This window comes from Plectropomus leopardus, chromosome 1 (genome assembly GCF_026936395.1).
Source record: "Plectropomus leopardus strain MGB_pleo_1.0 chromosome 1, ASM2693639v1, whole genome shotgun sequence".
In the NCBI taxonomy this organism is placed as follows: Eukaryota; Metazoa; Chordata; class Actinopteri; order Perciformes; family Serranidae; genus Plectropomus; species Plectropomus leopardus.
Window position 1 is genome coordinate 4603363 of NC_142176.1, and position 12978 is coordinate 4616340.

Below are 12978 nucleotides of genomic sequence, written 5' to 3' on the forward strand. Positions count from 1 at the left end.
AATCAATTCCCACGCTCTGTGATAGTGTGCCAGCTATTGAGCCTTTTACATCCCTTTTTTTTTTTTGACCAACAAAAAGCATGTTATAGTGGAAACCCGAAATACAAGTATGAACCTGAAAATGAGCAGAATAAGTCCCCTTTACAAAAGGAATACAAACATCAAGTGAGAAATTCTCCATTGTTACCATAAAAGTACCCATGAAGTGAACTGGCACCTCTTTAGCTACCCAACCACACTTCATACTTGCTCAGGTTCCCAACCCAAGTCCCCGCGGACTGAGCAGCTACTGCTCACATCAGATTTCATCCCTGCGGTGCGAGAATGGAAAGCTCTAAGGTCGAAGCAACAGTCGCTAAAAGTTTCATTTTCAAAATGCCACATCATATTCAGCACTCACCCCTTCATCCTTTTCCAGCTCCAGTCCCGTCTCCAGGAGGTTTTCCTCGAACTCCTCCCGCCTGAAGCGCTTGTCATCCTCATGATAGTCCCCCCGTTGCTCCTGGGCGGCGATCTCCGGGTCCTCCTTTGGCTGCAGAGGGGCACGGCTGCTTCTTGAGCTCAGGCTGCGCCGAAGCCGTCGGATGAAGTTTTCTCCTCCGAACCTGGAGGACTGGCGCCGGATGCTGTTGGGCTTCTGGATCTGGTACGCCAGCACGTAGTCCACACGCCGCCGGCCATCAGAGAAGAACGGGCCTAACCGTTGACACAGAGGCGAGCCGTCATCTGCGTAAAGGTTTTTCATCGGCTAGAAGCAAGACAAAGAGACAAAATATGATAGATGAGTGTATGCATACAAACAGTTCTTATCCTTACAATATGGATAATGTTGACAAAATACTACGAGGTCAAAATCTCTGCAGTGTTTTTACTGTCTGTAGTGACAGGGTCAGATTTATTCAGATAAGGACTTTTCTGTCACATGCAATCATTCTTAGCTATCATTATGCCGGCAGTCGCCTTGGAGGAATTCACTTTGAGAGTCATCCTCCATCATGCAAGCAAAACTTCCTTGAACACATGCACGCACACACACACACACACACACACACACACACACACACACACACACACACACAGACATACTGTGCAGCAGAAAACACTTTCATCTACACTGCTGCTTAGATTTTCTTCAAAACAAAACAAAAATGTATAATTAATTATTTTCAAAATTGTCCGTTGTAAGTGGCAATTTTATCAAACATCTTACTAACAAAATAAGAACAAATCGAGTATACAAGCAAATATAAAAACAAAATGTGTTCATATATCGTTTCTTGCGTTAGGCCCATTGTATAGGAGCTTGTTGTTGACCTGCTGCCCTCAGATATATTCTCATCATGACAGATCCTTTCCTGCTTGCTGGAAATGCCCCAAAACACATGCTAAAGGACTTGGTAAGCTAATTTGAACACCTGAGGATTTCTTTTGTCTTAAATTGTCTGTATAGTTGACACTGGCCTTCCATAAAGAATAAAGCAGGTATGTAAAAAAATCCAGCCCGGGGGCCGGCTGTTGCAGATTATAAACAGCCCACAGCTTGTCTTTCAGAATATACTATATGTTGCCCGCCACACATTATTGGTTAAGAAAGCTATTTTATTTTCACCTCATAACCACACGACTTTCATACGGTTTGCAGACATGCACAATGTAGGAACTATGCAGGTGGAACTAATGAGTTTTCATAAACAGACCCTGAACAAGCAAATGAACGGCAGGATAAAAAAAATCAAACAAAGGCAACAATCAAGCAAAAGATCTGCACACTGCACTTAAAGCTCCCAATGAATTTTGCAACGTTTTGATCAGAGATCTTCGTCAGGCAAACATGGCCACAGCAAAGATGTGTACAGTCGACAGTGAGGACCATTTTCGCAAACAGTGGAAATTTAAACACTTTTTGTTAAAAGAACAAACAGTTGGTTCGTCTCATTTGAATTAATTATTTTTTAAATTATGCAGATGATGTGAGAAGCAACTGCCCAATCAAAAAAGTTTAGACATCCCTGAATTAAAGCAAAGCAGCCTAAACCCTTTCATACACTGAAGGAAACACTGACCTGGAACAAAATCAAGTACTAGTAATATCTACTAGTACTGATACTACATAGACTTTGTCACTTATATAATGAAGTTGTTTCAAAAATATTTAAGACACTAAGTTTCTAAGTTCTAATCTTGTGTCTCTGTGTTATCATTGACATTTTTAATATGAAATTGCTGTTTTTTCCTCTTCTCATAAAATATTAAAAGAAATATATTTAGATGACTCATCTGGGACTCGGCAGTTACATAAATTTAAACAATCAAATGAGATTTGGGCTGAAGCACTTGACCTGCTAGTGTAGGCAGCTAGCAGACACATGGTAATTGATTAATTGACTGTGCTTTTATAGCACTTTTCAAAGGACAAAATACTTATCAATTTGCCTTTTATTCGCCCATTCACACACTCTCACACACCGATAGCAATGGAGCAGCCGCACAACTCTAAAAAAGCTTACCAGCACTGGGACGACAAATGTCCTGAGGGTGTCAGAGAGACCACAATGTTAAGAGTTAATCCTTCAGGGAGCTTAAATATGTTCACTAATGCTCAACGCCTGTTAGATTTTTATTCACATGTATTTTGTGCATGCAGAAAAAGTCAGGGCTATCAAAGAAATTAAGGTTTATCTCCCGTAAACCAAGAATGTCTACTCAAAATATGCCAATAAAGTGACCAGTAGTTGTGGAAATCCCTGGAAAATAACCAGAAAATTTCAAAGAAAGATGGAGACTGACAGGCAGAGTGAGAGCGCTGGTAGACGGGTGACATAGTTGGTGGTTGTATAAGCACTTCATGCTATTCATTCTCTGCAGAATACACCTGATGGTTCACTGCACTAATGCACTCTTGGGCGCTATACACTTTAACGCTAGAAATGTAACACCATTTACAGTCCTCTGAGAGTTAGTGGAGACAGCCGGCCCATCGTACACAAGATGATGTTCAACAAGACGCAACATACAACAAAACATGTGCCTCTCCCTTTGAATCATGTTCGCCATTTCATGAAATATGTAATTTACATACCGAGCAGTGTCCACAGAGTGATGCATGTCTTGCATGGTATATTAATGTTTTGCAATTCCCCACTGCATGAAATGAAAGGTCACGTTGTCCTTGTTACACAGTGGATTATGAAGCCCTTCAATATGCTGATTGGCAGCATCCCTGCACAGATGACACTTCATTTCCTAATCTGCATTTTTCCTGGTTGTGCATGCTTATTAGGTTTCTTCTTTAACAAATTCACTGATTTCTTTCCCCTGATGTTTGGCCATTGCTCTGTTAGCTTTGGGCTGTTTTAACTGTTTTTGAGTCAGAGATTTGAATAATCAGTTAGACAGAGATCGCTCTCCAAGTCGAGCAGTCTTTTTCTTTTTTTTTTTTTTTGCTGGTCAGTGTGCTGTGCAGTGTACTTCTAAGGATGTTTTGGACCAGTAGTCTTCTTTTCTATGGATTTACTCAGCTTTTTAGGCTTAAATAGGATACAGACAGAGAAGCAAAACTCATCTGTAAAGGCAGTGAAACAGTGGAGCGTCAGGACAAAAAGAGAGACCTGCAAGCTGCAAACAGCTGCTTTTACAACCTTCATCTTGCTGATTTTGACACACAATCGTTCATAAGGTCAAAAATAGTGTTATAGGTGAGTCCTGCGCTCTGATTGTTTTTGGTTTTGAAACAGTGGCCTTGTGTTTTGTTGTTTTGTTTGAGCCTTTCTGTTATATTTCTACCTGCTGATGGCCAGTTTTTGTATTTTATATTTTTAATAAATCCTTTACTATTTGCTTTGTTTTGTTCTTCATATTTACTAAGCATTGTGTTTCTACTTTGCATGCTTTGTATATTTAATCAATTGTATTGCAACTTCAAAACAGCAATCGTAAAGTTAAATGAATAAACTCTTTTTAATGAAAAAATATATATAGTTAGCTAAAAAGCATGACTGAGATTTAAAGGGAAAAAAGTAAAAAAAAAAAATTTAAAAAGTAGATAACCTGTGGGGCTGGTCTCCTACCCACCGGGACCACCGAGTCTCTTCAATCCGCTCCGGTGTCACTGTCGGGCGGCTTGGCGGCTTCGTCCGCCTCGGTGTCGGACTCGGGCTCCGGGGCCGGGGCAGGTGAACAGGTGGCTGTAGCCGGGCTGTGGTTCTCTGTCTCGGTGTCATGCTGATGTTCAGGTCCTGTTGATGTTGCTGGTCTGGTTCCAGTGGAGGTGGGACAGTTTAACTGGTGGCTGTTAGTGGCTGCTGGTGACGGTTACTATGGTTACTGTCTTCCTGTTAGCTAGCAGAGTTAGCATCTTCGCTAGCAACATTAGCATCGTCCTCGCGAGGCTCTTTGCGAGCGAGACGGCTTTTGAAAAAAGGTCGAGATAGTCGGTGTGTTTTCAGAAGTATCCTCTTCTCCCCAGCCTTCCGCTTTACTGCACAACAATTTTTTTTTATCCATGTTTGTCGTTTGTTTGTTCCTTTTTTCTGTCTTCAAACGTTAGCACCGTTTCCGCTCTCCGAACTCCCGCGGTCACCTGACTCAGCGTCATCAGCGTCATACAGACAGCGAACCAATCAGAATGTTTTTTCTTAATAGCGTTTAAATCACTTCACTTAGTGCGCTAGATTAAAGGGCTCTTAAAGGCCTCTGACTTCACTATATTACAACCGTGGTTTAAAATAACTTTGCATTCAGTGGTTGATATTTCAGCACACTCTTCAGTTTATTTAGTTTATTTTTGTTTTTTCAAGTGCAATCTGCCAAAAGGAAAATCCGTGCTTGGTGTGGTAGACCACCATAGTTGTGAAAAAAAAGATAAAATAAAATAAAAAAGAAATTAAAAAAATGCAAATACAAAATATGCCTCGTATTTCAGGCGATTAAAAAAAGCCATATTTCACAAAATGGCAATTGAAATATTTTTTTTAAACTTTTATTGGCCTAGTGATGGGTACATGGAGGGTACATGGAGTATACAAACTTATAGCACAGCAAGACGTTAGTTCAGCTTTGTATGCTGGCATTTCTTTCTTTTATATATTTATACATCAGGTCAATTTTTTTCTATTAAATTGTTAATGCAGCTGGCGTAGTGACTGTGGGGTAATTACATGAAGATCAGACTCAAAGCACAGAGCGTACTGTACTCCAGCACTGTTACTCCCACTGCAGCCACACAAAACACCACCGTGGAAAATGACCTGAAATATGTAAATTTGACTACATTCATTGTTCTCACTTCTGTAACACCACCGAAACACACTGGAGCAAAACCAACAATGTTGGATTCTTTATTATCCGTATTAATGTTCTGATGTGATCCAGTGTAATTCTAAAACAAAACAAAAAAACTCCTCTGTGTGACCTTGTCGACTCTTATCCGTCTGATTACAGCTCAGTGTAGTATCCTGCCACTTGATGAATTAAACTCCAGGCTATTTGCACTTGTAAGCCTGTGTGTGTGTGTGTGTGTGTGTGTGTGTGTGTGGGTGTGTGTGTGTGTGTGTGCTGGCCGGTTATTGTAACACACTTCTGCAGGCTCTCGGAAAAAAACCACGAGGCGCCCGCCGGTCAAACACACGCACAGCTACAGCCACTGACCCCCGGCGATCTGACGTGCAGTCCAGAAGGCTCGCTGTTTATCGCGCTGTGTAAACTCTGACAGAAAAATCTTTGTTTTGATTACATTACAGGAGAATTTATGATGCTTGGGGGAAATTATGTCAATGTGGCAACAAAACACTGAAGGACACGACAGGGAGAAAATAGAATACAGACATAAAAATAGACCATAAACAACTGTGTGCTTGTAAACACATGAATCTAAAAATTAAATATATGCTACTTATATAGTCTATTTTATAATTTTAATTTCTAAACAAAATAAAACAAGAATATGAGTTTACAGCAGCGTCATCGCAAAGTAAACCAAACTGAAGTTGAGGTCTGGAGTTTGCTTGTTTGAGCGGTTATGAGGAAGTTAATGTAGAAATGGAGATGGTGTTTTGAAGGTCATGTATACTGCGTTTGTTATCTTAGTTCTGCATATTAGCAGGCTAACATTTAGGCACAACATGGCACATGCTAATTAGCACCAAGACAAAGTGCAACTGATGGATTTTAGTTGAGCAGGTATTTGTTCACAACACAAAGCAATGGACAAAGGTGAAAAACTGACCTGATAATGGCTTTAACCCTTTAAAACCTGGGCAAATTGGCTTGATTCAGAAGAAATGGCTCAAAAATAAGCAAGAAATGGGTAAAAAGTACAAGAAAAGTACCTGAAAATTAGCAAAAAAAAAATCCCAAAACAAATGGGGAAAGTACAAAACAAATCAAAACAAGCAAACAAAAAACAACACGGTAACAACAAGGTAATGACCTGAAAAAACCTGCATCAAAAATTAAAATGATTCTGTAAGATAATTTTAAATTCATAATTATGATAATTAGAAATGTAGTTCCTTGGGAACTTCTTCCTAGCTTTTTTTTTTTAAAAATCTAAATCTACAAATTTCTTGGAATATGCATATTGCCATTTTCCCCCTGTGTGCTCAAAAGAAATTCAACCAATTAAAGAGAGTTCATAGGCTTAAATACTTTTAAAAGGCTAGTATTGCAGGTATTTCCTGTCACGTTTCCATAGGCTTTAATGCATATATATGCAGGTCCGATGGGGCAGATTGGCTCCCATAACAGGCCGGGTTGTTGCGGCCCTGACCCGATCATCACTGACAGGGAGCGTGCAGAGCCAACAGACCAATACAGTTCGTTTTGCCTACAAAGCTCCAAAGTAGGTACATTTTTAGGAACTTTAAATTCCTCAATTTATCTCCCATCAATTCAAAAACTGTTCAGCAGTCTACAGTGTAGGAGGTAATCTGATCAGTGCCTTTTAAACGTATTTGTTTTATTACCAGTCACCTTGATTGGTTCAAATACTGTGCAGGTCTACCTGATAAAGTGACCACCGAGAGTTTATGCAGTGTTTTACAGTAATAGATATGGGAGTCTGGAGACAGCACTAACTGTGTGGGAATTTGTAAACACAATAAAGCAGCTGATATCCAACACTGATGTTTACATGGTGATAAAGAGACAATTACACGGCAATACATGTTAAAGATCAGAGCGCCCGCTGTCAATAAAAGAGTCATAAACTCCGGCTAAATGAAGGTGAATTGCCTTCGTGGTCGTAGATCTGCAGTGAATCAGAAAACTAATATTGACACAGTTGGAGATTTCCCTCTTTACAGCCACTAACAACTGAACACAACAGTTCCTGTGTGTGTGATACGGAGTATCAGGAGGGGCTGCTGTGTGTGTGCTGTATATAGCCCAGTGCCTCATCCCCATCACACACACACACAAACACACTCATCTTCAGCCATCTCTCAACAGGAAGTAGTCATAGCTAAAAAGGTCAGAGGTCGCTCCTCAGAGGGCGCATGAGGATGTGGTGGTGTATGCATCGTTCACCAATAGGAACTCTTTTCTCACTAAGCCACCGGGAAATGAGGTTCTCCTCTCCTCTGGGCTTCCACATGCACACAGCCACCCACCCACACACACACACACACACACACACACACACACACACTGCTGAGCCATAATAAGCTCAAGGCTGAGACAACCCAGCAGTTTTCAAGTCAATAATGTTTTTCACAGGAGCAGTAAAGCTGCATGTAGCAGCTGGAACAGTCAGATTCTGCATGCCGAAGGCTTCAAATCCCACTTTTAACTTCTGTAACTTGTAAGGCCACAGTGCCGATAATAAAATCTAGCTTTAAAATCTAATCTTTAAAACTTAAAGCTAGCATGCATTAACTTAAAGGGACTGTCCACCCAAAACACCAAAAACACACTTTCTCACATACCGCTAGTGGTGTCTGCTGATGCAGATAAGTTTGATTTTACAGTGGAAACCTCTGGGTCAAATTGGTCATCATGGGTGGGTGATGATTAAAATTAGATTTCCCCTTATTTCTTATGCACTTTAGCATCTAAAATATATACAAATCTGCATATTTACTATAGGAATTGTGGGTTTTAAAGGTGCAATAATTCTTTATATCACTGTCTGAACGGCAATAATCGGTGCAATAATTACAGCAATTCTCTGCGCTATTATTCAAAAATGTGCAATATTATTCAACTTTTGAATATACACATATCGTATATATTGTTATTGTTCTTATTTGTATATATATCTGTTGTACATTATAAATTAAAACATACAAATACACTACAGTGCACGGTATTAAAATATAGCTTACAGTATTTTACATTTTCCTCATTAAGGGTCTGCTCAAATGGGCGATATGTGATATACACATGATGAGAGCGTCTTCAAGCTTTCCCAACGTGGACTCATTTTATGTCTCCATCACTAGTAGCTATAAAGTTCCACTGCTGCATCTTGTTGGCTCCATTTTGGCAGTTTGTCATAAAACTCTAGGAGACTACATTTTTCATTGAGAAAAAATGACTTTCTTTTTCCAGTCCTGATTTCAATGTGCACACAGCAGCAGCCTCAGGTCGCCAGCTGGAAGCTGACAGTTGAGCCTGAGACTGAGGATCGTGGGAGTAAAGTCCACATGTTGTCATGTATGAAAAGACCCAAAATGACCATCGTAAGCAGATTACTTGATCACTAAAGGCAAGTTATTTAAACAGCATTTGCGTAGGAATGATTCATTCCCAAGCTTTACTGGCTTATATATTGTCCAATATGCATGATATGAAAAGTGTGTTTTTAACAGGACATAATGCAGAAAAAAGGTGCTTAGAGAAATTTAGGATGATCACTTCAAATGAAGTTTACAGATTCAGTGCATTGATGTCATTTTCATGTCCTGCCTCTGTTACATATTTTTGTTGCAAGTATTTGAAAACCATATTTGAAGGAAGGAAGGAATACTGCATTGCATAATTGCATAAATACATAATATTGGCCAATATATCAATATCAGAATTTTTATTCCCAATATTAGTAACAGCATCGGCCCCCAAAAGGTGTTCGTCAAGATTTTGAGATCTCTGAGCACCATCCATCCATCCATCCATCCATCCATCCATCCATCCATCCATCCATCCATCCATCCATCAAAGCGGGAGAAGCAGGCTGAGCAAAGCACTCCAGGCGTTTCCAGGCCTGATGAGATATATGATCCAGCGTGTTCAACCACCATTTGAATGTGTCAAGAAAACCTCTAACAGGAGGTGCCCGGGAGGCATCCTGATCAGAAGTCCGAGTCACCTCAGCTGACCCCTTTCAATGCAAGGAGCAGTGGCTCTACTCCGAGCTCCCTCTGGATGTCTCAGCTCCTATTTTTGCAATCTTATACGTTTTTTGCAGCTACACTCTGCGACATGGATCTTGCTAAACTTGGGTACAACATTAAGTTGGATGTATGCAGACTGTGCAATGGCATCACCTACCGCATTGCAGGCTACAACCTACATCTACTGAACAAATGTTGTCATCCATCTACGCCGCTGTGGTGGAAATAAACAAATCAAGCCCTCACTATAGTGGCATTTATGCGTGTTGGAGAAAGTCTGGAGAGGAGCAGGAGAAGAAGAAGGTGCACACCAATTTTGCAATGAGAACTTGAAGTAAGTATTAGCGTCTACGAGTATTTAGCATTTAGCAATGTGGTGCTGATCAGTGCGTCATTCCTGCATTTCTATTTGTTGGTCAGCAGACGTAGATCATCCCAGGCTGTTTTTGACCGTGACATCGGCCGTCCTTGAACCTCTCTCTGTGCAACGTAGGACCACTGTTTTAGAGTCCCGACCAAAGATATCGCCATGTTTCTCTCACGATGGTCATCTTTTCACTGGGACAGCCCAAAATCGCACAGTGTACACCGGTGTTAAGACTGATCCCAGACACCCTCTGGAGGAAACTCATCTCGGCCGCTTGAACCGCGATCTCATTATTTCGGTAACAACCTAACTTCGCCCTCACTCGTGAACAAGAGCCCGAGATACTTGAGTTCCTTCACTTGAGGCATCAACTCTTTTACATCATAACACAAAAGAGGAGCTACATGTCTGCCTATAAACAGTGTCCTCATTACTCTTTAAAGTCCACAGACATCCATGTCAACAGTTTTCAAAGTGCCGAGTTAAATATTTCCAAAGCTAAATACCACAGTGAGAATCTGACTCTTTAAATACTTCATCCCACTGGAGGGAAAGACAAAGCAGCTTTCATTTCGCTGCAGAGCAGAAGTACGATTGGGACCAAAACTTCCTCGGAGCATGACCACATGTAATAATCAATTATGCAAATAAACCTCTAAGCCCCAATTTCATTTACACTGAAACACTTGCCCTTGACTGCTTTTCCTTTAGGCCCAGTTTAGGATGTTAATAATATTTAGGCCTAGTTATACAATATTTTTTCAGCCCCAAATATAATTACAGTATCTTGTTTTTTTTTTTTCCAGATAAAGTCTTTAAAAAAAGAATGATAACAGCTTTTTGGTTCTGTCATCTTTAGTGTTTTGTGCTTCTGCCTGTTTGTTTTTATTTCATGAGCTATTATTTGCTTCCTTTTATCGATTTAACATTTGTTTATTTGTTTAAAAATGTCTTATTTGTGTAGTTAAAAACTTTAAATACTAGTTTATACATTTAAATGTAGCACCATGGAAATATTTATATATTTCTACCCACTTTACACACTCATTAAAATATTTATTTTCTTTATTTTTTACATACTAGTCTTAAACATTGTAACATGATGCCTCTTTTTTTAGTTTATTTTATTTTGACACACTTCTTAATTTCATACTCTTACTTCTACTTTCTGTGCTTTTACCTGTGTAATCTTTGAAGCACTTCGGGCTGCTTTGGGGTATAAAATGTGCTTTATAAATATATTTGCCTTGCCCGGATTAATCTGAATTCTATTATTTAACTAAAGACACCAAATATATATTGTTATTATATATTTTTAAAGATGTAAAAATTAAATCCCAAAACTAAGCCTTCATTATCAAGTCAAGCTCATTTGCACCGTTACTGTTTCGGCTCGCTCTCACTGCTCTCATAGAGTTGCTTTTGACAAGAGCAGGCAGCGATTTTCAGTTAAAAAGCTTTAAAAACTCGTATACCGTGAGGTGTAATTAATATTCTCTTGTCTCATTTAGACCTTTATCCTCCAGTTTAAATGATTTCTGTAGCTCTGTAGTGTTGCTGCGACACTGGAAAGGCTGTTTGATTAAAGAGAGGTGCTGAGCTGGAAGAATATCCTTCAGCTCGAGTGGCACTTAAAGTGTAGCTCTTTTCACCGTCTGTTCACCGTCTGTTCACCGCTGCTTAAGCTCAATATTCAAGAGCTCTGTTGCATTTTAGTTATTTAAAATGTATCACTTCCTGTTCCCCTTACCCTGGCTGATTAGAAAAGCAAATGTGAAAACTATTGGCTGTAGCCCAAATCATTGCTGTGATATTATCCCGAGCAGAAAGTTACATATTCATATAGACACTGAATCAACAAATTATTTTCATGAATGCAATAAAGAAACACTAACAAGACATAAGTCTAAAGGCCGTTCACATGGAATTATTTATGATTGTTCATTAGCTCTTAAAACCATTTGTGCACCACCTCACTTTGAGATATTCCCACTGATCACTGTGTGTGTGAACAACAAAACAGTAATCTCACATGCACAGCTGAACTGTGCACAATACACCTGAATATTGTGCATTTCTGCAAACCCCTGATAGGTTAGATTTGCATGTTATTATGTAGCAGATAGGAACTTTATGTTTTAACAAAGCTGTCTTTTAATGTGTGGTTACATTTAGGCACAAAAACATTTCGTTATGGTCAGGAAAATATCATTGTTTGGTTTAAAGTTTTGGGGGCACAAACCAGGAAACAGAGCAATGTCTCTAAAAAAAAACCCAAAAAAAACCAACACATTTTGTGCCACTTTCCCAGCAGAAAAATAGCAACAGGTTGCTACAGAACACCCACATTTGGTACCTAAAAATTTACTTAACACAGCAACCCATCGCTAGAGACAATTGATGCCTAAAAATTGGTAGAAACACAGTGACGGGTCACCACAAAACATCAGTGTTTGGTGCCTAAAATGACACCGGAAACACAGTGACAGGTCACTACAAAATACTTCTTTTAGAACCTAAACAGCCACTGAAAACACTGTGATGGGTCAGCACAAAATGTTATTTTTAGTGTCTAAAAAGCTGCTGGAAACAGTGAGGGGGCACTATAAAACAAAGACATTTGGTGCATAAAAAGCTGCTGAAAACACAGCAATGAATCACTACAAATCACCTAAAAAAATCACTGGAAAAAAGCAGTGGATTCCTTTTCTGTCTCTGTCATTAGTAACACTAAAGTTCTGCTGCTGCATCTCGTTGGCTCCATTTTGGCAGTTTGTCTCAAGTTTGAGACTACATTTTTCATTGAGAAAAAATGACTTTTTCCAGTCCTGATTTCAGTGTGCACGCGGCAGCAGCAGCCTCAGGTCGCCAGCTGCAAGCAGACAGGTTGCCATGAGGCAAAGCATCATGGGAGTTAAGTCCACATGTTGTCATGTATGAAAACACCGAAAGTGACCACTGTAAACAGACTAATTGATACAAGCAAAGTATTTAAACAGCATTTGTGTGGGAATGAGTCATTCCCAAGCTTTTTGATCAATATAAGCAGTTTCCACTGTGTTTGTCAAGATTTTTAGATATCTGTACACCATCCATCCATCCATCCATCCATCCATCCGTCCATCCATCATCATCGTGGGGGAAGCAGGCTGAGCAAAGCACTCCAGATGTCCCTCTTCCCAGCAACACTTTCCAGCTCCTCCTGGGGGACCCCGAGGCGTTCCCAGACCAGATGAGATAAATAATCCCTCCACCGTGTTCTGGGTCTGCCCCAGGACAATA

General features: G+C 39.9%; 1 protein-coding gene across 3 annotated transcripts in view; it reads right to left on the reverse strand.

Annotated features, from left to right (window-relative positions):
* The window catches only part of ano1a (anoctamin 1, calcium activated chloride channel a), a 99048-nt gene that overhangs the window by 68430 nt on the left and 17640 nt on the right, over positions 1-12978 (reverse strand). For all 3 annotated transcript variants that reach the window (XM_088085677.1, XM_088085610.1, XM_088085653.1), the window contains exon 3: positions 401-748. In XM_088085677.1, coding sequence (XP_087941803.1) covers positions 401-748 — 348 coding nt within the window. The remainder of the gene's footprint in view (positions 1-400; positions 749-12978) is intronic.